The 24,948-nt window shown below is 41.4% G+C and overlaps 2 protein-coding genes across 8 annotated transcripts in view; both read right to left on the bottom strand.

Moving 5' to 3' along the window:
• Positions 1–472: 472 nt before the first annotated feature.
• kctd17 (potassium channel tetramerization domain containing 17) lies at positions 473–19,162 on the bottom strand. 6 transcript variants are annotated; one of them, XM_005934410.3, is made up of 7 exons: positions 18,688–19,159; positions 8,907–9,015; positions 8,305–8,396; positions 7,512–7,658; positions 5,811–5,936; positions 5,183–5,321; positions 473–3,629 (listed from the first exon to the last, which is right to left on the bottom strand). In XM_005934410.3, the coding sequence occupies exons 1-6, from the start codon at positions 19,042–19,044 to the stop codon at positions 5,223–5,225; spliced, it is 930 nt and encodes a 309-aa protein (XP_005934472.1). In that variant the 5' UTR covers positions 19,045–19,159; the 3' UTR covers positions 473–3,629; positions 5,183–5,222. The 6 variants fall into 6 exon arrangements, with proteins under 6 accessions (XP_005934472.1, XP_005934475.1, XP_005934474.1 ...); XM_005934413.2 differs by having other exon boundaries at positions 7,560–7,655; XM_005934412.3 differs by having other exon boundaries at positions 7,560–7,658; positions 18,688–19,157.
• A 684-nt stretch (positions 19,163–19,846) lies between these two features.
• LOC102310784 (phospholipase B-like 1) overlaps positions 19,847–24,948 on the bottom strand; it is a 20,492-nt gene continuing 15,390 nt past the window's right edge. For both annotated transcript variants that reach the window (XM_042225716.1, XM_042225717.1), the window contains exons 7-11: positions 23,239–23,439; positions 22,312–22,452; positions 22,043–22,228; positions 21,786–21,892; positions 19,847–20,749 (exon numbers count right to left, since the gene is read on the bottom strand). In XM_042225716.1, the coding sequence (XP_042081650.1) occupies positions 20,573–20,749; positions 21,786–21,892; positions 22,043–22,228; positions 22,312–22,452; positions 23,239–23,439 (812 nt within the window). In that variant the 3' untranslated portion in view covers positions 19,847–20,572. The remainder of the gene's footprint in view (positions 20,750–21,785; positions 21,893–22,042; positions 22,229–22,311; positions 22,453–23,238; positions 23,440–24,948) is intronic.

Raw genomic sequence — 24,948 nt, 5'->3', positions numbered from 1 at the left:
TAAGAGTAATTTTAAAACTTAGTAGCAGCCACGAACTGGAGTTTGGCTGGGCCGTGCTATGAATTCTGGGATATGGTGGGCCACGAAGGACACACCCGACACATCCGTGAAAAGGAGGACGCATTTGTCGGCTACATTCGGAGAGTCAACGAATTTGGACAGCCTTCGACGCGTCGCTGTGACTTAATCGGTCTACAAATGCGGCCCATGAATTTGGACACTCTGGTCACTATGGTAACGCATAAAAACATGTCTTTCAAAATAAGACAACTACAAAACAAATATAAAGTGCATGAAAATATATAGAAAACGTATTCATAACACAAGGGAAAAGACCCAGGGAAACCGAAACTCCTGAGCCTCAACTCTCGCTCGTGGACCGGTGGGCCCGGGGGCTAGGGACCGCTGGTATAGAAAGCAGTGCACAGTGGGCTCATTGTGATCAGGGCAAAAAAACAAAACAAAGACTTTGTACCTTAAACCAAATGTTTATTTTTGTTGACAATGCTGACATTCATTTACATTAAATTTAAAAAAAAGAAAGAAAAAAAAAGTACATTTTCCTTTCACTCTGTTGAAGATGTCATATGTTCAGGACCGCATGAAGTCCAGTTTTGAAACTATCCAAACACTGATTCCTGAAGCCCGTACGATTCATGCGTCACACATGGATCCATTTCATGCTCACAGACAGTAAAGTGGCTCTACAGACAGCAGATGAAAGAATCTCCAGCATCAGAGAGAAATGTTTTTCTATCCCGATTTGACGATGACAGATGTTTGTTTTTTTTGCACAGGCTAATGAAAGAGCTCTGCTGTGTTTACACATTAAGTACTGATTGTACAGCAAAAATGAAGTGAGGATCAAGCAAAAAACAAACAAGGTACTGTAACAGGACATGCAAATGGAGATTTATACATTTAAGTGAACCAAGACGAAAAACTTGGAATCAGTAAACCTGCTGATTATACAGTATGTGCTGTTTGAGATCGTCAGGACAGTGAAACAGAAACACTATTCTTCAAGTAGAAACGAGCAAAAGTACCCCCCCCCCCACACGCATCTAAAAACAAACGGCCAAATTCTTACAATGTAATATTCAAAAAGAAAGTCTAAGAATAAATTAGACATCAAAACTTACAAAACAATTAAAAAAAGGTGGTGCTTTTTATACAAAACATCTTAAACCAGCTTCACCTCATGCATGCAGCTGTTTGGTGTGCACACTTACTCTTTATCTCTACAGGAACACCTCAGTAAATGCACGAGAAGACAATTAAAGTAAAAACAAAAAGTGAGATTGTAAACCATCTACTGTAAAATATTAAAAGCAGCCACTTAAAAACGCATGGAATAACAGCTACGATCATGCTGACATGTCTGTTTTGCTGCTTGAACTCAAGGCACTGAATGATCCGAGTTAAAAGCCACAAAGAGAAGAGGGGGGAAAAAAAGCCAAAGAAATGAAATCTTTTGGTCTTCTCTGTTCTGTCAATATCACTGTTATGAGTATCGTACGCAGTAACTGCAGGCTAACTACACATTTAACATTTACCGTGTTCTGCTAATCCTCCTAATTAGGGATCGGGAGGATCCCACAGGTTGAGGATATGTTTTCTGATCAGTGCTATAAATGGAAAACAAACATGGAATATTGTATTTACATCCCATTTTTTTTATGTTAAATTGATTTTATTATCAAAATGTTAGGAGATAGAGGGGAAGGGGAAAAAAAAAAAAAAAAAAAAAAAAAAAAGATTGCCGACCACGATCTTATTTCTCGATTGTCTCAAATTTGTGACCCCTGCACACTTGTTGGCTGTGTGTTGCTGGTCAGTAGGTGTGCTGTAGGAGCTAAACAGCAGGAGGTGAGACTAAAGCTGCAGGCAGACAATGCTTAACACGGCTGCTGTAGTCTCAGAGGCAGAAATAATCCCTCTGGGCTTGCGTTCAATCTGAGAAGCGCACCAAATCTTAATTTGAGGCTGAAAACAGACCAATAACTTACATCACTTACTCCACAAATGTACTTATTTATGCATCCAAGAAGTGCTGAGTTGCATTTTAATGTTAGCATCTGTTCAAGAAAGTGTTTTCTTATAAGCTACAGCGTGATGTTGGACTATAGCAGACCTACTCTAAATTCTTATCTACATGCTTTAAAAACCTGCTGTTTTATAACTAATGTATAACCCTTTTGGTTTCACCCTAACAGTCACTAAGTGCACCTCCTGAAATTTAATAAACACCAAATGTGAGTGGTGTATTTGCAGAGTGATGCCTAGAGCTATAAGGAAATTGGCCACAGTCTCGTGCATGAGTTCAAATGTGATCTGTGGTGTGGTTCTTGCATGTTCACAGCAGAGGTTGTTAAAAGTCACGTGGCTTTCTTTGACATTTTATTTTCAGTCATACACCTGCACTGCAGCAGATCTGCCTGCTGTGGGGCTTTTATTGGAACAAAAACAGGATATGATCACTAATATTACAAAGCTGTGGTACACCAGACTCATCCTTGCCCCCTTCCTCCTCAATGCCTGCTTTTTAAGCCTTTCCTGACTACACCAACGTCTCCAAGTCTGTTGAGGCCAAAGCAGGAACTGGATCCCAGCCATGGCAACAGACTGAAGCAACACTGCTGTTGTGCAAGGTGATGCAGGTATGCATCAGCACAAACAAGGGATATATGTGTATACGCGCGCATGTGTGTGTGTCTGTGGGCAACAATGTAGAGCAGTTTGTGTTTTCACCAGTGCAGCGTGTGCACCTTTGTAATGTCCAGAAAGTGTAAAATTGTCCCCACAAGCACATTTCTGACCTACTTCAGTTACACAGTCCAAACCAAGAAGTGGCTATGCTAACACACAAACACACACCCTCCTGAATGACTGAGAGCAACAAATTAGTGGACTTTGAGTTGAGCTCGTGAAGATTTAATTACTTGAGTATGCTTGAAGTCATCTCTAAATAAGGCTGATATGGGTGATTTAACTCACTTTTGCTCTGTGGGGTCCAGCAGCTGCTGGCAGGTTTTCTTCACAACCAAGGTGATTTTTTTGTCATGAGAAAACCTCGTACCAAACTATGAAATACTGTCAGGACTTCAGCAGAGTCGGTGGTCAAAGACTGGGCAACAATTGCATAAATCACTGGGATAGCTGCTTCATTAGGAAATAAAATGATGCAAATCCTATGCAGCACAGATGGGACAGCTCCTCACAGGTTAACCAAGACGAGGCCAATTCTCTCCTGTCATATTAAGAATTAGCACCTTGGTTCAGCCAGATCTAATATGGCTCTTTGGTCATGATTTACTAAGCTGCACTACTGCCCTTGGCAATATAACATCTGCACAGACACAACACATGAGCATGTCTGTAAATTAAGGTGATTTCACTTTTTTCTTTTTTTAAGATGGTATTGCTCCATTGCGTTAACAGTGATATTAGACATTTTTGGATGTTTGCTAATACTAACCAGCATTTTGTCAATGAAGTGGCAACAATGCTACGTATTGCGATGACTGTCCACGGACAAAAACACACAAATGCCATGTACAGAACATGACAAGCATAGGAAAAATAAATTCTCGTGATTTCTACATCCGGGACCCGTGGATTTGAAAAAGCTGCAAAATGAAAGACAAAACGACAAAACAAAAACAAAAACAGACATTAGAGATTGGAAAAGTACAGACATAAAATCTACAGTCACTGCAAACAATCTAAGCTATGGTTTTGGCTGCAATGATGGCAATGATGATGAATATGTTGAGCAACTGAGAATAAGTGACTTAACTATCACGTATAATGACTGGAAACAACAACAACAAAACAAACACAGCCATTTTCGCTACTTACTACATACAAGTGTGTGTTTTCTGCTTTGATATTTACTGAATTTTAAATTGTGCAAATGTTAATTACACATGTGTGTGACTTTACACTGACACTGTATATGTATGTGCACAGACTGGGAAGGACATCTGAAGACTATTGCTGCACTGAAAGGTCAGAGATATTCCATGTCACAGCATTGACAATGAGAGCCCATAGAGACGCAGCTCTCAATCGATACATGTGAGGCTGTGTGGGGAAAGTGACATTTCCAACCAAGCGCCAATTAGCAAAATTCATCACATTCTCTCACACACATGTATTTTATCGAAATCTGTTTTCCATTTAATCACAGTGACAAATAACTATATATAAAAGATGGTCTTGGTATCTTGATCACAGCTGTTTTTTTTCTCTGAACAAGAACTGGTCATATTTGTGTCAAATTACCAGCTAACCACTGTGATTGGTGATCGAGTGCTAACACATTATTATTATAATAATACTGGTTATTTTAAATGTTATACACAAAACATCAGTGCATGAATTAAAAAATACTGACACAGTGCTACACCAAATCCCAGGGGACTACCTTCGCGAGTTATCGTGTTCACAAGATTTTCAAAAAACCTGACCTCTGACCCTGACCTCACTGAGATTTGAACTCCTCTGACATATTTACTAGTATTCATTCAAAAAGTCTAAGTTATCGTGTTCACCCCATCAGCCTTTTTACAGTTAAGGGGTAAACTTGCAGATAAAGAGGAAATCGCTTCGTTCTTGTCGTTAGCTGCAGGGACACTACTGGCATGTTACTTTAAGAGCACATTTTGCATGCTGGTATAACAAGCATATCTGTAAATATAGGACCAATAGCAATTGTGCAATGGTGTAAATAACTTATAATTATCCTAAAAATATAATACAAGTTAACTGGTCCTGTGCTCATGTTGGTTATGAGCACAAGGCCTCCATCCTAGTCAAAGTAAGAGTTTATTTTTGTTGTTTATGGTCCAAATCATGATTAGCGATTATGCATGTGTTATATTTTGCCCATGTTTTTTAATGTGTTACAATCATTGCAACCTTACCGTTTTCGACCAGTAATCTAAATGCAACATTCACTTTGACCAAATGCACAACTACATTTGGTCATTTTAACATGGGACTGACTCAATGAAGAAAGAGCTTCAGACTGAAACAGAAAGGCAACTGTAAGGCCATACTCAATGCTGTGCCATGAAACCTCTTCTATATTTCTCACAGACATCACAGACATATAGACACACACACACTAAAATCCACTACATCTACCCACTAGCACATCTTTTGCACAGTTCCTCACCCAGTCAGGCATCTCTTTGGAACAAAGAAACATGACTCCCTCATTCTCTAAGCCACTCATTTGGTGTGGTATCTCTCCCCCCCTCTTCCTCCTCCTCCTCCTCCTCCTCCTTCGCCGCTTCCTCCTGCATCTCTGTGGGCTTCATTCAGCATGAAGGAAGGAGGAGAAAATACAAAAGGGGAAAAGAAAAGAAAAAAAAAAAAAAACGCGACAGAAAAATGACAAAAATGAGCACACGGATGAGTGTCAGTGAGTGGACAGTGAGAGGCTGAGAGGTAAAAAACAGACACAGATATATATTAATATATCCACATGAAGGAGGAAGAACCAATACAGTAATGATTGAGAACTGCAGGAATGAAAGGCAGAGCTGTGTGAATGATGGAGTGAATGTGTTTGTGAATGACATTTTGAGGGGAGTGACATTTGGAGCTTTGAGTGGAGAGGCGCAGGATCAAAGCACACTCATATCACCTTTAATGAGCTGAGAGACCTCTACTCTTTCACACATCGCGCAACAAAGCAGAAATACACACATACGAACACAGCTAACACACAGCTTAGCAGCTTCTCCCCATAGTGTATTTTGAAATATACTTGTGTGTTCATGCAAAATATCGAGACTCACCTTGGTTTTGTGACTCTGCTCTGTTCCCAGCCCAGATCCGGCCGTGTGGAGCTCCTTTGATACGACGCACAGGAATTCAGCCTGATCCTCTGTTCCATAGCTGTACGACGAGCCGATGTTCACCATCTAGAAAGAAAGAGACGCAGATGCAGAGAGAAATACAGAGCAGAGAGGGACAGAGACAAAGACACACAGTGAGTATCATGGGGACTTCCAGCACAGGAGACAGAAAGTGGAGATCCCATACTACAGCTAAGGAAGGTTGCTTTTGCTCATGCATGGCTGGGGGACGGGGGAGGACGCAGCAGTAGATTCAAGCGCTGTGTACTTGTGGAAACAGCAAAACAACTGCGGGTCAGCTCTGCTGAAAAATATATGAAAATCATAGCTGTGCAGCATGCAGGGGAGCCAAGTGCTAAAGCAGAGGAGTGGGGGAGGGACACAGGGTCTGTGTGCGATTTTTAGCCTACAGTGTTGTAAAGGCTGGCCAGTTTAACGCCATGAAGTCTAGAAGTATTAAACATATTAACAGGTCGTCTTTGGAGATGTGGCCAATAACAGACTGACATTACAACAGACAAGAAGGCGTGTTTATTTGACAGAACTGGTTCTCCAAAATCAGTATCATAATTTTAAAACTATAAAAGTTCACGATTTCTTTAAGATTACAGGTTCTGGGACTAACTCACACGGACTCACTAGATTAAAGGGGCTGTTTAATGGCTCAGTCACGCTAGAGTACAAATTAAATGGCAACCTCCTTTCAAATAGGCGACAAAAAAGGTTGCCCAGTGACTGCATCAAATTCAGCGACCAAATGTAAGTAGGTGTGGGGACTAAGCGTTGTCTGGTCCCCATAGGTGTCTTTAAATAGTCGTGGTCCGACACGGACCGACTGCAATCGCGCTCAGATGTCTGCAAATAACTGCTGTGTAATTTATAAAAGGCAGACAGATTGCCAAAACATCGCAATCAGTCTGTCGGTCTGAACTGTTGAGTGCAACTTAGTTCTGATGAGTCTATTTGCCAGACGGGGACTTAACTAAACTTGATGTAATTTGGTTATTCCTACATTAATGCGATGTTGCTGAGTGCCTGTCATCCTGCAGTTAAACTCTCGTCCTGGAGCAACTACGCTTCCATTTATGGAGGAACTTCTGAATTTCTTTTCTAATCTGTGTGGTTCTGGTTAGACTCTGAATGCAAGTAGTTACTATGAATTTCTATTTATTATGGATTTCTGTATGCACAGCAATAGCTTTGCAGGAGTTGGACACAAATTTATGATTTCCACTGATTTGTCACAGTTATTTGCCATATTATCACAAACGGATGATACATAATTGCCAACTTCACCCTATTCAATCACAAATTCACAGCAGACTGATAGAAGGTTGACTTCGAAGGAAGTATTTGGAGACCTGGTCCCCAGCTTCCAAGCAACCATTTCAAACTCCACAAGATTGCCAGTTGATGGCACATGGATGTAATTATTTTGCATGTGCTGTTGTCTCCAACCACCGTTTTCTCTAGTGTCACTGTAACATTAGGCCAGCAAATCAAGAACTAGACTAAGGGCATAATCTAGGATTTAATGGAAAGTTCAGATTGGGAATGCAAACAGCAAGGCTCGGGTCAGGACCGAGGGGTTAGACCAAGGGTCACGGTTAAAGGGTCAGCAGCAGCGTGAGTCCAACCCACAGTCCAGAGCAGTCCGGTGCGGGGCTTTCTGCAGGTGCGCACGCTGACCTGCTCAAACTTCCAGCCGTCCGACATCGTGGAGACCATCTGGGTCAGCTCCTCCTCCTGGCACTGCAAAACTCGGTAGACATGCTTGGGGGGCACCTGCTGGTATAAAAGGATGAGAGAGGAAAGAGTTGACGATGCAGGAAATGAATGAAAAGGAAGGTGCAACCATTTCCAGAGATACAAAAAGGGAAGTAAATACTGACACTGCTAGACTGAATTCTATGAATTTTCCAATAAGGTGCAGTCATTTCATATTGCATAACATTCAACGCTCTGGATTACCAAATCCTATTTGGGCAGTTTAAAAGCCAGCACCACTATTTTCATATTTCTGCACAATATTTAACCCCGCTAGGCAAACACGAGCAGTGAGTCCAGTAAAGAACAGTAGGATAAGGGGAGAGTGGGAGTATGTTCGAGAGGGCAGAAGGATTATATAAGAGTGAGTCCAACCATCCCGAGAAAAGCAAAGAAAGAAGAGAGAAGGCTGATGTACAGCAGTGGCCTCTTTATAGAAGCACCCGGGGGAACAAAATCATTAATAAAGGCTGAAGCACTGAAACGCTCAAACGTCTATATCCTATGACTCTAAACAATACTGCAATATTTAGCACAGGACATGTCAGAACAGCTAAATACAGTAAATATACGTTTCAAGAGTAATAATACAATCAACATAAATGTGATATACTGCGTTTTATAGTTGGAAGCTCAGCGATTCACTGTTGACAGGTTGTGCATTTACCTGTGTGGCTTTGGAGTCTCTCTCTACGATCCTCTCTTTAATCAGTTTGATGAGCGGGGTGATGTTGTAAAATTCAGCCTCCTCCAGGACACCTGGTCACAGAAGAAACACTCAACTCAGCTGCTGTGTGACACTGTAGTGCAACATTTCCACGCCAGATGACCTCAGCTGCACCCTAATCATGTTGCAAACCAGTCCAAGTAAACAGAATATTCTTTAAATATTATTGTTTAATATTCAGCTAAACATCATTCATATTTCAACCACTGTATACTCCTTTAAGCTAACAATTTTTAATTCTACTTTTGTCCTTTATAGAACATATATTTAACCACATCAGTCTACTATTGATTATTAGTCCTGGCCATCTGTTAACCATTACTGTCAACAGTTTCTTAATTATTCATTAACTGATTTTAGCTACCTCAGTAGAAGACTTATACATTCTTCAGACATACCAAATCTTCATATAAAGTGCACAAATTCAATTAAAAACACAAAAGCAAAAGAAAGGCATCAGGGAAAAATTGCATCATACTGCAACAAACGTGCTAGTATTATTCTTATTTCTACTGGCAAGCAAATAAGACAATCATGCAGACCTTCTTCAGCGAGCTCCTTGTTGTAGACCAGTTTGCCATGCCGCAAGTAGTTGAGGATGGGGCCAAAGTAGGTAGGATCCCTATCAATTACATAAGCTCCAGTCTCATCCTGTTAGAGAAAAGAGTCAGAGACAGACAGAGGACAGTCCATTATATCATTACTGCATTTTTACAGCCTTCATAACACATTTCCTCATGTTATGAAGTGTGGAGTTTTTATTTTGCATTTGTGCATGTGATTCTATCAGAAGCAATGTAGATGGTGACATGTTGCTCAAGAACTGTCTGCAGTCACTCTTCTGTTTGTTGCTTGTGTTTTACTACCGTTCACGCTTGTGCTACTTTCTTTATTCACCTCTTCTCTTGGTTTCACTTCGTGTGTGCGTGTCTGTTCCACTGCGCGCTCCACTCTGTGTGTTTAGCCTGAGATTGAAAACTGAACTCAGATTTACTCTCGTAACAACAGCTGTTTTTACATGGGAACAAAACAAAACAAAAAAAACCAACTGGTTACTGAAAGTCAGCGTAAACTGTGTGCTCATGTGTGTCAACAGCCTACTTCACTTGCACCTCCAGGCTACATGTGACAAGCTTGCCTGGTTGTTATGTCATGACTCCTATCCCTACACATATACGCTCATCCTGCCTGTGCTCTTCTCCATAATGAATGCTTGAAGCACATCACCCTTTAGAGTCGAGTTCATAAAAGAGCCACTGCTGGAGGAGTTCAAAAACATGCCAATAGGAGATACAGGCAAAGGCATATAAATTAAGGGGAAAAGGGGCGGGACTTGTTGGAAATTATATGATTTTCAAATGCTGAATTCCTCAGCCCAAAAAACAAACCATTATCTCTTGATAAGAGAGAGTGCATCAGAGTTAGCTTTTCTACAGATTTAACCATATACCAGCATTTGGCTGGTGCTATATACAGAGCTATTCTGCGTCTCCATATATAGACTGAAAGGACAGTTAATGCAGTAAGTCAATGAGCAGGAAGATATCCAGCTAGATAATGAGAACATGCTCCAGTCACATGACTGATTCTTTTTCTGACTGCCTGCTCAAGCAGTAACAATCTTGGCCTGTAGCAGCATCTTGTGCAGATGGATATTAGCACTTTTATTTGCGTGTTCTGGATGCACATGCACAACACAGCCCACTATAAGAGTAAGTTATATGGTCAGCAATATTGTTGCTTCTGCTACTACTACAAACAAAAAACCCTCAGAAACAGCAGCACTGCTGGGTAAGCTCTAGCTCTGTTATAGTAGCATTTGCTGAAAACGGAGAGTGAGGAGTGTAAACACCAGTGTACTCCTCAGAGCACTCTGTAGGATGGAAGGAGGTGGGGATGGATTAGATGAAAAACAGGGGGGGTAGGAGGACAACAAAAGATCAGTAGAGGACAAAAGATTTAAAAAAAAAAATGCTATGAGAAAAACAAACAAACAAGAAAAATACCCTGGTTTGGAAATAGGAGGTAAAGGAAATTTCTTTGTATTAAAGAAGGTTCAAAGAAACAGGTGGACACTGTCACAGACATGGATGAATAAGACATATGGGTTTTACACATTTGTGTATGTGAGCAAGAAAGCAGAGATCAGAGTTGAAGACCAAGAGGCACCGTGTATAAACTGAGTGCATGTTAGGAGAGTATGCGTTTGTACTGAAAAACAGTGATTAGAGCGTGAAAAAGCTGAGACTGCAGCTCCGGGCATAAACATAGGTACATACAGACGCACTCGACATCCTAAATGAGCAGAGCTGCAGTGGAGGACAAACTGACGCCTCATCGACGTGACTTGACTTGACAGTGTGGCCATAACAACACGAGGGGAAAGCTTTCTGAATTGTGTCACAGCCATCACTTTAGTCTTGCTGTCTTTCTCCATCTGCTATTGGTTGATTTTTAGTATTATTACTCTTACTATACAGGTGATCTCTCTCTATCTACTGACTGGATGCCAAACTAAAGCACCAGCACCTCAGAAAAACAAATTAGCACATTTCCCTTTGCACTTCATTTACAACCAAAAACGTTGTGTACATAAGAACCAAACAAGCAAAATAAATCCAGTCATGACTATCAGTCCATGCTAATGTAAATTACACTGAATTGCCTGGGTGCGTTATTTTTCATTGGCGGAGCAAAACAGGCATTTTAGTTTAGCTTTCAGACATTTGATCCTTATGTCTTAAGCGTTTATAGCAATTGTTTATTACAGTTGCATAACGTATTATGAAAAACTAGAATGAGTTTCTCTTTACTTCACCTCATGTTCTGCTCCACTCTGTGTGTATTAGTTTCACCATGTTACACACAATGAAACAGTAAGCAGAGGATCACAGCAGAAACAATAGCAGGGACTCTCAGACTGAGCTAAAATGAGTATGAATAAAGTACAGAAATAAAATTTTTTTAAAAATGGCCTTTTTTATGAGAGGTCACTTTCTCAGTTTCATTATTGTGGGAAGTCCAACAGACTCAAAGGGAGGGAATCAACAGTTATGACATTTAGGTGCTCATTAGTTGGTGAGTTAATGGTTTACACAACATTTGTTCAGGGAAATAGGATGCGACTCTATAACACTTCCCTGTAGCGGTAAGGACGTCCAGTAGCCCATCGCCTATAATCTAACAAAACCCCATTCACCTTTTAAAACATGCGCACAACAATTACCTCCTAACTAGGGATGGGTACCGGTATCGGTTCTGACATAAACGGTAGGTACGTACATTCTTTTAGAGTTACAGATTAAAAACGCCCAAATGCGAAGCGGTCAAAAGTCTGGCTGTACTTCACATCAAAAGATGCAAACTCAGCAGCCTGCAACAGGTGCTTTAAGGTGATACTGTGCAAAGGAGGTAACACCTCGAATCTGATGAAACACCTGGCGACGCATAGTGTTTTTTTAAAGCCAAGAAATACACCGTATTTGACAGCTTGCTGCAAGGTGTGGTGCCCGTTATCGGACCCGGAGTTAGCAACATCCCCCAAGAGCCCGAAGAGGAGAGTCCTGGCCCCTAGCCCTGCCAGTGTAGCAGAAATGATGACGGATGATGATGGCAGCAGCAGCCGTTCTTCTCTGCGTGAGTAGCTTAATGTTGTTCGTGTGTAATTTACGTTGAGTAAATGGTAAATGGCCTGTATTTGTATAGCGCTTTACTAGTCCCTAAGGAACCCAAAGCGCTTTACATATCCAGTCATCCACCCATTCACACACTGGTGACGGCAAGCTACATTGTAGCCACAGCCACCCTGGGGCGCACTGACAGAGGCGAGGCTGCCGGACACTGGCGCCACCGGGCCCTCTGACCACCACCAGTAGGCAACGGGTGAAGTGTCTTACCCAAGGACACAACGACCGAGACTGTCCGAGCCGGGGCTCAAACCGGCAACCTTCAGATTACAAGGCGAACTCCCAACTCTTGAGCCACGATCGCCACAGGCTAAACACGTTATTAAAATAATGCACGTAAGGTGAACTAGCAAACACGGTCGTAGTTACATGCGGCTGTCTTCTTGTTTGATAGAGTGATACCATATAAGCTCTATAGCTGCAGAAAAGGCTAGCATTATTATCTTTTTACAAAAAACCCCAGCTAAACATGAGGTTTTTGGACAAAGTTTGTGTTCTCCATTCTTTAAGCATTGGTTCAGCACCATTTAAGCACCGGCACCATTTCAAAAGTACCGGGTTAGCACCGGTATCGGATAAAATCTAAACGATACCCATCCCTACTCCTACCTGTATCTCAGTGTTAAAAATACTGAAAGGTTTATTTTTCCAACAAATTGTGACCTAATGCATTTTTCAGGTATGCCAGGCTATCAGTGCATCTCAGTATATGCTGGCATACAGAGTCTCACAGCAAGTCCAGTTTCTTTTTCTACACTGTACTCCTTGTATTGCTGCTATAATATCTGTGCAGTTGAAACTATTAAGTATTACTAAATATTATTAATACTATTAGTAATCCTCAGTCTTGGTGAAAATAAGAGATAACACATTCATTTTTAGCCTGTCTATGAAATTCTGATATGAATGGGGGCAGGAGTTGTGATAAAACTCTAGAAATAAGGGTGATTTCTAATTACGGATCAGCCTAATTTATGGTCTGTGGGATCAAAGATGGCCTAGCTAAACTACTGACTTCTCAAGTGCCAGTGACACTTTTCGTGTGGGAGGCATAAAATAAGCTTGGTCGCATGTGCCTTTTTTTTTTTTGCAAACTTTCCCAAACACCAACTACACATTTGTAAGCATGTAAAACACTGCCCCATCCTGTAGTTCTGACTTATTTTACCTGTATATGTATCAATCTAATTATACAAATAAGTTTAAGGAAACAGGAATAGCAAAGAAAGTTGTGAAAGCCTGCCATGGGATATGGTTAAAACACCCACCAACCTCTTACTGTGTTCTCAGCCTTCAATTTGTGCATTTTCAAATTTACAAGTTTAAACAACTCTGAAGCAAAAACCTTGCCTCTAGCATTTTTGGAGGCTGTGTTGACACTGTGGGATGAGATGTGTTTTGTGGACAATTAAAGTTAAAAACTTAATTAACAAAAAATTTCATGCGTACGTGCAAATAATCCCTAAACCACAGAACCTGGCTGTGTTGTTATGGCCCACAACCAGTCATCCATGGTGTAATTGGCTTGGGATGGTGCGAGATCATCCACACGGATAAAGGAGGGGAGCCCTGGGTTTGGTTGGGTGAGGAGGTAGAGCATTTTAAGTGCCAGTAATCTCATTAAAACAGTCGCACGGAGACAGATTGTAAGCGTCTATGTGGAGGTTTAAAAAAAAAAAAAGACAGACAGGAGCTCCTAAGTGCAGACATGCAAACGTCTGAGAGGGAGGGGGTGGGAGGATTGTCCAGCACCTAAAAATCAGCTCCTCTCTTGAGCAAAAGAAACACAGGCTGAAGTGCTTTTAACTGATTTGGATTTACAATGTTCTGTGTGGTAACTAACTCGAGGGGTGGCTCGTTTCAGCTTGATGTTGGCCAGTTAACAAAGTATGCTGACACACACACAAAAAATGGTGAGGCAGCGCTCGAAGGATACCCTGTGTTTCTCCAAACTGTAGAAGTGTGATATTTGCAGTCAGCTGATGAGATGATGTGACCTAGTTTTAGCAGGCAGTGTCTGTTTGTTTGGTCTCCAATATCAACTTTCACGTCTTAAGAAGTTTGACAAGCTGAGAGGAACAAAGCGCACTCACTGTTAAACACTTCCTTTAAAAAGAAAGACGCAGATTTTGTTTTAGAGGAGGCTAAATTGAGCCAGATATTTTCAGACCAACTGTGCACCAAATCTGCTCCCTCTTTCATGCAGTTAGCTGTTAAGATCAGTGCATTACTGATTCACAAGGTCCGTTAATTTGTCCCGCATTTAATTCTGGGAATAATAGCACAAATAATTACTGGTTACTCAAACTCTTTTTTATTTTTAGGCTACTAGAGTTGAGCCCTTAATCTTCCAGGAATTACAGTTTCTTTCCGGACTTTGAAAATGAAGAGTTCCTGGGTATAAAACAAAAACATTTCTTGTTATCACTGCAGTATTAACTTACATAATGGATTAAGTAAACAAGGACTCAGGACAGACAACAGATGATACGTTTCTCGGATCTGGCAAAGCCTTTATAATACCCCGAAACACATCTCTCTGTGAAGTCCATCTATAGAGCAGTATGTTTTGCTGTATAAACATTAAACAATGACTCAGATCGTTACGCCACCGCGCTCCTCTTGCTCCCAACTCCCAGTTCACTGAGGATTCAGAGTCTCACTGACAGCTCAGTTCCTGTTTTTGAGCTGCTAGCAAATGGGTAGTAATCAGAAGAAAAAGAAGTTTACTTAAGTATTCTTCTCCGTGGTTTGAGATTCAGGAGTTTGTGATACAATGCATAAATTAAAGGGCACAAGCAAAAATAAAAAATAATAATAAAAAAAAGCATGAATGTAAAACAAAGTGAGTCAACTACCAAGAGCGAGAATGCAGAGAAGACAAGAAAATAATATAGGGAGGTAGAAAATAATGAGGAGCAAGGAGAGTGTTGGTGTGCGTCTGAATATTTGTGAGACACAGAAAGAGAGATTACATGTGTGTCATCAGGCAGCGCAGAGAAACCTCCTGTCAGGTCACAGCTGAAGGTCACACAGGAATATTCTTTCCATAGCACCCAGAGGTGCAGCAGGGGAACAGTCATCACTGCTGCGCACCACAATCCCACTCAATCCTCTGCGATTGTTATTTCTGGATCTGTCGCATATTCAGTTTGTAACCTGCTTCAGTGACTGCACATGTAATAATAATAACAGCATAAGCGATGTGGCAAATCATCAAGCCACATCTTGATCTTAAAGGGAGGCTCGATTCTAATCCTAACCATGACTTGATGCAGTTTTCCCCGCTGGTTTAGTATTTGTGTCACAGTTTGGGACTGGGGTGAATATCACATGTAGTCGTACACTATGAGCAGCCACTAAAGATTCAAACAGCAGCCTAAAATTCCCCTGCTCTCCCGCATTTCCTGTTTTTCCTGTAACAGTCACAAAAAAAGAAAAGAGGAAAAAAAATCTTAAAATAAACCTTTCTAAAGGTCAGGAATTGACTGGCAGGTGCACAATGTTCTCAACTGAAACATGACATGTACTTTTAGAAGGGTGAATTTCTTTCTATTTTGGTTCACTGCTGTTCCTGACTAAAAAGTCAATTCAGTCGGGACCACTATAATCAAAAGGAGATCGCCACTTCCAGCTGCAGTAATTTGTATTTGATAGCATGGCTCTGCCCTTCCGCCATGTGCATACATGGAAAGCTGGAGGCAAGAAGAGCAGCAAGACCTCAGCACAGAGCTGGCAAAACCCCGCTAAATACACATTTAGTCTGATAGGGCATGAAAGGAGAAGCTGGGCAGAAGGCAGATTGCATAATGGCTTGCAGGTGCCCCACAGCTGCAAGGGGGGTTAAAACCGGTTAGGCCCCAGTCACATAGGCTTAGATACCAGTTGGCGATCCCCGGTTACGGTCTGGTATACTAGGTTACTGAGGGAAAATTCCCCAGCTGGTTGATGAATGGTTGCTCACAGCAGCTACTCAGTGGTTAATTAGCGAGGGTCTGCAGACAAATCAGCAACTTCCATAAAAACTATCAGCAATTGTAGCAATCTGCTATCACCCAAAAGAGCCGCAAGGAGGGTTTTTTTGATGAATCAAAACTAAGCACAAAGTCAGCAATGACCCTTAATGACTAATCTAAGAATATATTAAAATATATATTTTTAGTCCCAGGATTGTTGTAATTTGTCTGAAATTGTATGTATTGGTTCACAAAATAAATAAAATTTCAAGGAGTGCGACAACAAATTATTGATTTACAGATTGACCTACACAATTAAACATCAAATCATTTAAAAAGTGAGAAAGAACCTATGCAGTTTCCTATAGTCTATGGCGATGTGGTGACAAGAAAAACCAAACAAACGCTTATCCATCTGTCAGCCGATTAACTGAATATTTGCAACTAGGGCTGGGCGATATATAGAGTTTTTTAAAAATATCGATATATTTTCATACGAGATATAAGATGTGACAATATCGTTTATATCGATATAGTCTATGTTACGTTATAATTATACTTGTGGAGCCGCAGGTTTGCCTCTCTTTCGTCCACTTTTGTCTCTACGCAACGTTACTCGGCCTCGCCTCTCCTTCACTGAACACAACTCCCCCTCCCCCATAGCTTCACCTGCAGGCAATGACAAGATGAAAGCGGAAAATCTCCGTTAGCGAGTTACAGTGCGTGGGGCTGGACGGCGTCAAGGTGTTAGCGAGCTAACCGCGCTAACGAGCTAACCGCGCTAACGACATGCAGCCAGGAGGGGCTGCACGGCCTAAAATCCTTTCATTTTTTCAAAAAATCGACAGCGCGCCTTATGTATGAATTCTGGTTGTGCTTACTGACCACGAACCGATTTTATGTGGTACACTGCGCTCAGCAATCTGTCAAAAAATGTTTTAATATGACTTTGCTAAGCTACGGAGCTGCACCGCTTGATGGATTGTCGGAGGATTACGGCTACAGAGGAGGAGCCTCGCGGAGTGATACGTACTGTGTGTATAAGGACCACAAATGGCACCTGTTCAGAGACGTGGTGCAGCTGTGAAATCTGTCTCTTTGTTATTACGCTCAGCGTCTATTAGTTTACATTTTGACTGCACAATTGTGAGCTTTTTGTTATGCACAAAAACAACATTGTTTTCTTTTATTTATGGACCATGATTATTTAATAAATGCTGATAATTTATTTTTGAGTAATTTCTTCATGTACATCTACGCTGTATGTAAATAAAAGTGCCCGTGTGACAGCTGGGACACAGTGTGACTAAGAACTCTCTTTTTGTTCTTAACTTATGGCTAAAAAAAAAAAAAATTATCGAGATATATATCTTATATCGCCATCCAGCTAAAAAATATCGAGATATGGATTTTGGGTCATATCGCCCAGCCCTATTTGCAACCCTACTTTTAAATTGCTAATTTGAGTAACTAATTAATATCTCTGGAGTGCTCTGCTGGCCCATGAGTTTAATACATTCACCATGTAATTGTATCATCACAGGTTTGTGTTCAGTCAAGGTCTTTTATTAATCGTTACCACCTGCTTCATTTCCTGCCAGCTCTCTGTTGTGCTACCTAATGTACTGTAGTATAAAATTACACACCACTGATCAGACAACTCCTCACCCCCTCCTATTTTCTCCAGAAAAGCTGAAATTTTGGCAACATGGAGGTATTCACCTGCCTGCAGCATTGTATCAGTTTACAGTGGGCTGTGGTTCACGAGGACCTCCCCCCCACCCCCACCCTTTGTCATACTCATGCATATCAAAGTCCATGCAGCATAATAGAAATCTGCATCATTCATGAGTCTTTCAAGTCCTTTCAGTCTACATGTGACAGCCAGACTCTCCCTCTCTCTTGCCCTCCCCATAAGATGCCAGCTGTACAGCTACCAACTGTGTGGCTCCCTGCAGAAGAGGAGGCACGTGTTCATCCATCTGACCCAAGCAACATTCACATGAAGAAAAGCAGGAGAGTGGAAGTGCTTCAGACTGCATGTATATCTCCTGGTTAGTGGGCTGCTCCATGCCTATTTGGAGCTGCAGGAGTGGATTTCCGGGAGAGGACAGATGCAAGTTTTAGGGAAATCAGTACTCATGTTGGAGTGATATCATGGGATACAATTCCGTACTTTATGGAAACAGATGCACACGCATTTTATAGAAAATAATCGCCATTTTAGACCAAAGCAGTAAGCCTGTTAAGATAAATCGAACCAATCGTGTGTTAACAGATGCCTCAACGATCTAAGCTGTTGTTAACTTCAAGCCGCTGCAGATAGCAGGAGTGTTATCAAGAGATCAAAAACCGCACCAGTGTCTCTGTTCTTAACAAATACAATTGCGTGCCACAACACGAATGGTGTGCAACGTCTATTGTAATGTACTGTCACCACATTCGTTTTCATAGAAATCTGATATATGGCACAATGTCACTTGCCAGTACCCAGAATAATAGCGTCTGAGACAAAGTAACTATCAAACTTAAATGCTCACAGGACGTTGAAACCATCACAAAGACAATAAGTGGAGGAGGTGCAGTCCCAGCTCACCCGCTGCTGTGACAAAATAATAGTTATGTTTCGCCCGGAGCGAAGCACCGTTCAGCGGGGGTTAAAGCGTCCTGGCGGGGCTTACCGTGTCCGAATGCAGGTCCTGCTGCTGGCACAGCCGGTACAGGAACGAAGTTTGCTCCTTGAGGAGCGTCTGCCGCGTCGTGAGGAACACCGTGCCGCCAACGTTGAGGCGAACCCACTTCCCGTTGTTCCCCCCGTTAGGGTTGATAACCGAGCCGTTACCGATGCTCTGCGACGCCGTCCCGCCGGATTCTGTCGAGCTGGCGGTGGCAGAGGTCGCGCTCTCTCCCGCCTCGCTGTCTTTGTTGTTATTGTTGTTGTTGTTATTGTTGTTGCTGTTGTGGTGGTGGCAGCCGTGGTGTGTCGACAGTGCAGCGGCGTCCGCCGGTTCCCGCTGGTCCTCTGCCGTCGTTGCCATTTAGGAAAAAAAGCAGTTGGATACAGACCAGATACGAGCGCGGTGGACCCCGGACTGTTGCCTCGGCTTTTTCTCTCAGCTATCCAACCGAGTATGCTCCGCCCCCAGAGTGCCCACTCAAAGCAAGCTGGTTAAGTTACAGGAAGTTAACCACACTATGTCCCAGAGACACTTTCAAAGTAAAAGCTGTAATGGCCGCTACAGAAGAAAATAATATTTTCTAATCAAGTTTTAAAAATGTTAAATTTTATCGAGGCAAAAAACAAAAACAAAAAAAACCTGTCTACGCTGTCTAGGTTTATACTTCGCTTTTGTCATCTTACACTAATGAGTGATGAATTTGGGTGTGGGTGGCTGTAGCTCAGGTGGCAGAGCAGGTCAGCCACTAATCAGAAGGTCGGTGGTTCGATCCCAGGCTGCCTCCTGGCTGCATACCAAATATCCTTGGGCAAGATACTAACCCTGTGTTTGCCTACTGGTGGTGGTCAGAGGGCCCGGTGGCGCCAGTGTCCGGCAGCCTCGCCTCTGTCAGTGCGCCCCAGGGTGGCTGTGGCTACAATGTAGCTTGCCATCACCAGTGTGTGAATGGGTGGATGACTGGATATGTAAAGCGCTTTGGGGTCCTTAGGGACTAGTAAAGCGCTATATAAATACAGGCCATTTACCATGAATTTAACCTTCCCTTAGTCTGGTGGTAAAAACACATTAGGAACTGACAAGTAGGTAAGAGTAGTTGAGAAATCCTATTTGTTATGCAGTCAAATGTTGCTTAAAATTGTTACTTGAGTTTATTCATTTTCCCATAGGTACTATACATGGCAGTCAAATGCAATTATCATAACTTCTCTTTTTTGTCAACCAGATCAGAAATGTGAACCTTTTGTGAATATTTTATTTTGAAAATAACATCTTTTCCTTTCATATTTTGCACAAAAACAGTTGTTGTAGTTTTTGCGAATTTTATTTCTGTTTATAAAGACAAAATGCACCACAGGTTATAATTTAATTTAGTATAGTTAATATTAATGCAAACTTAGATAATTTTCTTCCACAATGTGCAAACCTGAGTAGATACTGCATAGAATTGAACTCAAAAACAAAAATACTGTAATTATAATAAATATAAAACGAACAGGATTTTCCTGATGGTTTAAATCCAAACGTTTGTGGAAACTTTACACAGAGTGTTAAAATAGCGCAAACAAGCCGACAATCCTTATGCCAGTTCAGAGTACTCTGTCACTAACAGATAGATGCTGTGAAATAAGACCAACACAACACTACATCACAAACACCTCACTGCATCTAGTGGCATCTATTTCAGTATACTTCACTTTGATCATTTGTTGTTTGTTTTTAAAATGGATTATTAAATTATTAATAAAAAAAACACCAATGTTGGCAAAATAATCAAGTTTTTTTACTCTCTGTTTAGCTGCACCAACAGGATTTTCAGTGTTGTGACGCAGGATTTGTGAATTTGAACACAGCTGCACATGGACGCATGGCATCTTCCAGCTCTGTGCTCTTATGGCTTGTCCAGCATGGGCCTCATGGTGATAAAGGGAAAGTTGTACGTGTGGGGGAGTCCCTGATGAATCGTGAAGTTAAAGGACTGCCATGAAAATGGGCGCAGACCCCCCTGGGTCGTGGGGCCATTTATTGCCTCGGCGACCAGCTGGAGCGCCATCTGGTAGTCCGTCACCTATACCGTGACACAGAAATGAGGAGGGAACATGTGAAAGAAAGGTAATTTAATGCTTCTAATCAAATCTTGTTGCTTCATTTGAAATACTGGCTTCAACCACTGCACAATTTAAACTGAACTGAACAGAAATCTACACATAATTAATGTGAATGAATCTTATTAACTTTGGAGAGTGTTCTCATATTTTGCCAGCAGCAAATATATTTTTTCACTTAATCTAGGAAATATCTAACAGACAGATTAGCAACAGTGTTTGCACACACATTCACAAATGCTAGAGGTGATAACCTGGCCTTTATTCTAATACCACCAGGTGATATGACTAATATCACCTGGTGGTATATCTTGTTTGGAGCATCTATATTTGGATACTAGATTTACATATCGGTTTTATTGTTGCCATATTAGCACTGTGGATCACAGACAGCAGTCTAACAAAAAGATATACTCACTGATTTGTGCAAGGCATCTCGGTTGTTTGTGAGCATATTTGTCCTAGACTGATTAACAAGGTGCAAGGTTTGTAATTCACTGTGATATAAAAATGAATGCCAGCTTTAGCAAGTAAAAAATTATTGGTTTAAAAAAAAAAAGGTTCTTACTGGATGAGCTCACTCTGCAGTTTTTTATTACAAACAAATACAGAACAGCTGATGGGCAGATCAAACTGAGAATTTGAGGGCAATGCTCAATTCTGTGGTAGCAACTTGTCAATCACAGATTAGACACGCCCTGAAACACACCCTGATATACTCCCTGTTTTACTCTAACGTAGAGAATCAACATCTTGCTCTATTAAAAACAACACACACCTAGAAATAGTTAAACAAATAACAAAAGGAGTAAAGAGAAAAACTGCAGCTTTAAAAATAAACAGGGAATTTAAAGGGCATGTGACAGCGGTGACTCATTAACCAAAGGTTATATCGGCAGACAAAAACACAAGCAAAACACATGCTGTACTTTGTATTTTGTTTTTATCCTCACACTGTGACATAGCTGATTCTGGCCTAATGTGCTGGTGTCCTCTGACCTTAGTGTCGTAGCAGCCCCCTGGCCGTGGCCTCCTTGGTCTCAGGTCGTTGCGGCAGCAGATGGTTTTGCAGGGATGGCCCTTTGAGTAGGGATCTTTCTTGTAGTCTGAAACAGAAGCAGTCTGACGTTTAGTCATGCTGCTTTCACTTTGACGGGAACAAAAATATCCCGGGCTATTTGTGTTTTCTGTGAAGTGCTTTGAGCTCCAGAGCGGACATACAGCGCGAGGAACAATAACCCTGTTGTTTCACCTACTGTTGTATCTCATCATGCGTTTGAGGGAGCTGAGGTCGGACACCTTGGCCTGGTCCCTGCGGAGGATTTTAGCTCGGGGACAGAGATCATAGGAAAAGTCTTCCCCGTATCTTTTCCACATCACACTGTACCCACTCAGGTTGTAGATTTCAGCATGAAATGGTATATTGTATGACGGCCAATAACCTGTTAAATGGAGCACACTGGAGGGGGAGGTCACTCAGAAATCAACAACAGCAGTAATCACACAGATACAGGTGGTTTCTTACCTCTGCGTAACGCCCGAGTCTGATCGGAGTGCTTGACTTTGCCGGGAATCTGCTCTACAACAGTCAGAGCTCCATCCCTGATGCTTTTACTCAGAGAAATCCTGTTCAGGTCCACCACCATGTACTGGCTGTTATATGTGCCTGAAATACAAAGGAAATACAGATCCACTCCTCCCTGTCCCATGGACACTTGGATTTTGTGTGTCAACAAATATTGGCGGGATTTTGTGAGATGTGGTACAACTTTATTTACCTTTACTCACTAAAAGACCAATACTGAAGTAATGTCGGTCTAGCTCATGTTGCTGCATGTTAGCTATCCTACTGTAAAATGAAAGCTTACATGTACAGTCTCGCATGCACCTGAGGGATTTGGATCTAGAGAGGGAAGCACATAAACTTTTGTCTTATTAGATACATATTTGCACATGCCATAAAAACCTAAAACATAACCCGATCTGAATGAAATGACATCACGGTCTGCAGGTCACTGCAATAGCTTGGCAGGATGGTGAATCTGAGCGCCAATTCTGCTGTTTGTTAAAGAGCTGTCAGTCTCAAGAACACCCTGTCCTGTTCTCTCCTCTGCCCTCCATAGCAACGTGACGTGAAAGATCAAAGCAGCCTTCCCAATTAACACACACAAGCATTGTGTAATTGAGAAGAACGATGTGTTTGAGAGACTGCTAAATCTCTATGGACATGTGTCCTGTGAATTTTTGCATTGCCAGCATTACGTCTAAAAGCCAGGAGGCAGGGCAATAACAGCATGCATTAGTGTGAATTAGTGGCTCCATATTCTTAATTATGTTATTTTTAAAAAGTGATTTGATGGCTGTTTTTCCATATTTGTGGCTTACTTTGGTTTTGAATAAAGCCTCAAAACTCAACCACCGCTTGCCTTAATTGACATCACTGAAATCTCACCTGAGTTGTATCTGGAGAAAACCTGCGCCCACTCCTCTCCAGTGTGCGCCAGACCATTAGCCAGTCGGACCCTCTGCCAGGCCAGCAGGCTGTGAGGGCTGAGCTGAGAGAACAGAGAGGCATTGAAGACGCCGATGGAGGTCTGAGTCATCAGCAGGCCGCTCCCAAGGAGGTAGAAGTCATCCAGAGACATCAGGAAGCCTGGAGGAGGAGAACACGCAGCAGGTTTCTTTTTGACAGTCAAAGGAGTGGGGGAGGGTTGGGGGTCATTTGGTAAAGTTGGAGCAAACAAACGGTGTCGTGATTAGATCATCTGCAACTCAAAACATGCTTAACTTGTATTTATTAGCAAATGGAATAAGTATCTTTAACTCAACCAGTGATTTCTGATTTTTTTAAAGGCATTTTAAGGTTTTTTAAGGTACTACAGTAATATTAATTTGTTATTAAAATATATAAAGTCAAGTGAAACAATCCTGCTTTTTATGATTACTTGTCTTGTTATTGTCATTTATATAGCACATATAAAAAGGGAACAGAGCTTTTAGTTGCTTCTTCACATGTGTGGACCTCTGATTATGTGCTAATGGACTCTGGAAGGAGATGCAGGCTCCTGTTGTGCAATAATAAATATTAATTTGACAGTTAAGCTGATAAATGAACAGCTCATGTGGGACAGACAGATAAGCAGAGAGGTTTTGCTGTAAATGCATTTTAAAAATCATTTATCTGTTAATTTATTCTGAGGTCTGTTTATTAAAGTGTGGCTTAATCCAAGGTGATTTTCTCCTATCATGACAATAAAGTAATCTTGCCTTGTCTCAAATGACTGCATGCTTCCTGAAATGATTTGCACGCAGCAATAAAAATGATGTCCCAGTTTCTTTTAGCAAGTCTTTAGCATCTTTTAGCTCAGACGTTTTCAGTTTTCTGGTCTGCAACTTTATTATTTTGATTCACTCAGGAAGCTGTTTTTAGCATATAAAATCTGAAAACCCAGTATACAGTATAATATCTGGACTCAACAACAGCCATACAGTGTTTGTGACCAGCTGGTGAATATGGGTCATCAGTCAGCCCATAAAGTACTACATTTTGTATTTCCCTCAGCATTTAGCTCTGATGAATTGGTGGTGTATTAAAGTATTTATATTTAATGCACCACATGCATTCTAATATTACTCTCTATCCACTTGATACGTAACTGTATGCTAACATGTTTCCCATTGTGGTCACGTGTTAGTGCTGTGCTCATCACCAACAAATGTGAGCACTTCAATAAAAGCATTATTTTATAGAGTTTGTGTGTGCTCCTATAATGCCACAATTTCTCCCAGTAGTGGATGTCACAGCAAATGTGCAAAGAAACTGCAAAATACCCAAGTGATACATCACAAACTCTACAGGCCTCAGTTACCATGTTAAATATTGACATTAAGCACAGTGCAATTAGCAAAAGACTGAACAAGCAGTCTTTTTTTTGGAAGGATTTCCAAGAGAGAGCCTCTTATCTCCAAAAAGAACACTGGAGCATGCCTCAATCTGCAAAATTGTAGCTAAATAACAGAGGTGGGACCAAGTCATTGTTTTGCAAGTCTCAAGTCAAGTCTCAAGTCTTTATCCTCAAGTCTCAAGTCAAGTCTCAAGTAATGTCAGGCAAGTCAGAGTCGAGTCTCAAGTCACTGGTGTAAAAGTCCGAGTAAAGTCACA

Source organism: Haplochromis burtoni, unplaced genomic scaffold, assembly GCF_018398535.1.
Source record: "Haplochromis burtoni strain Fernald_Lab_line unplaced genomic scaffold, NCSU_Asbu1 Contig_180, whole genome shotgun sequence".
Classification (NCBI taxonomy): domain Eukaryota; kingdom Metazoa; phylum Chordata; class Actinopteri; order Cichliformes; family Cichlidae; genus Haplochromis; species Haplochromis burtoni.
Note: the sequence above shows the minus strand (reverse complement) of the source record. Positions and strands in the feature narration are given on the sequence as shown.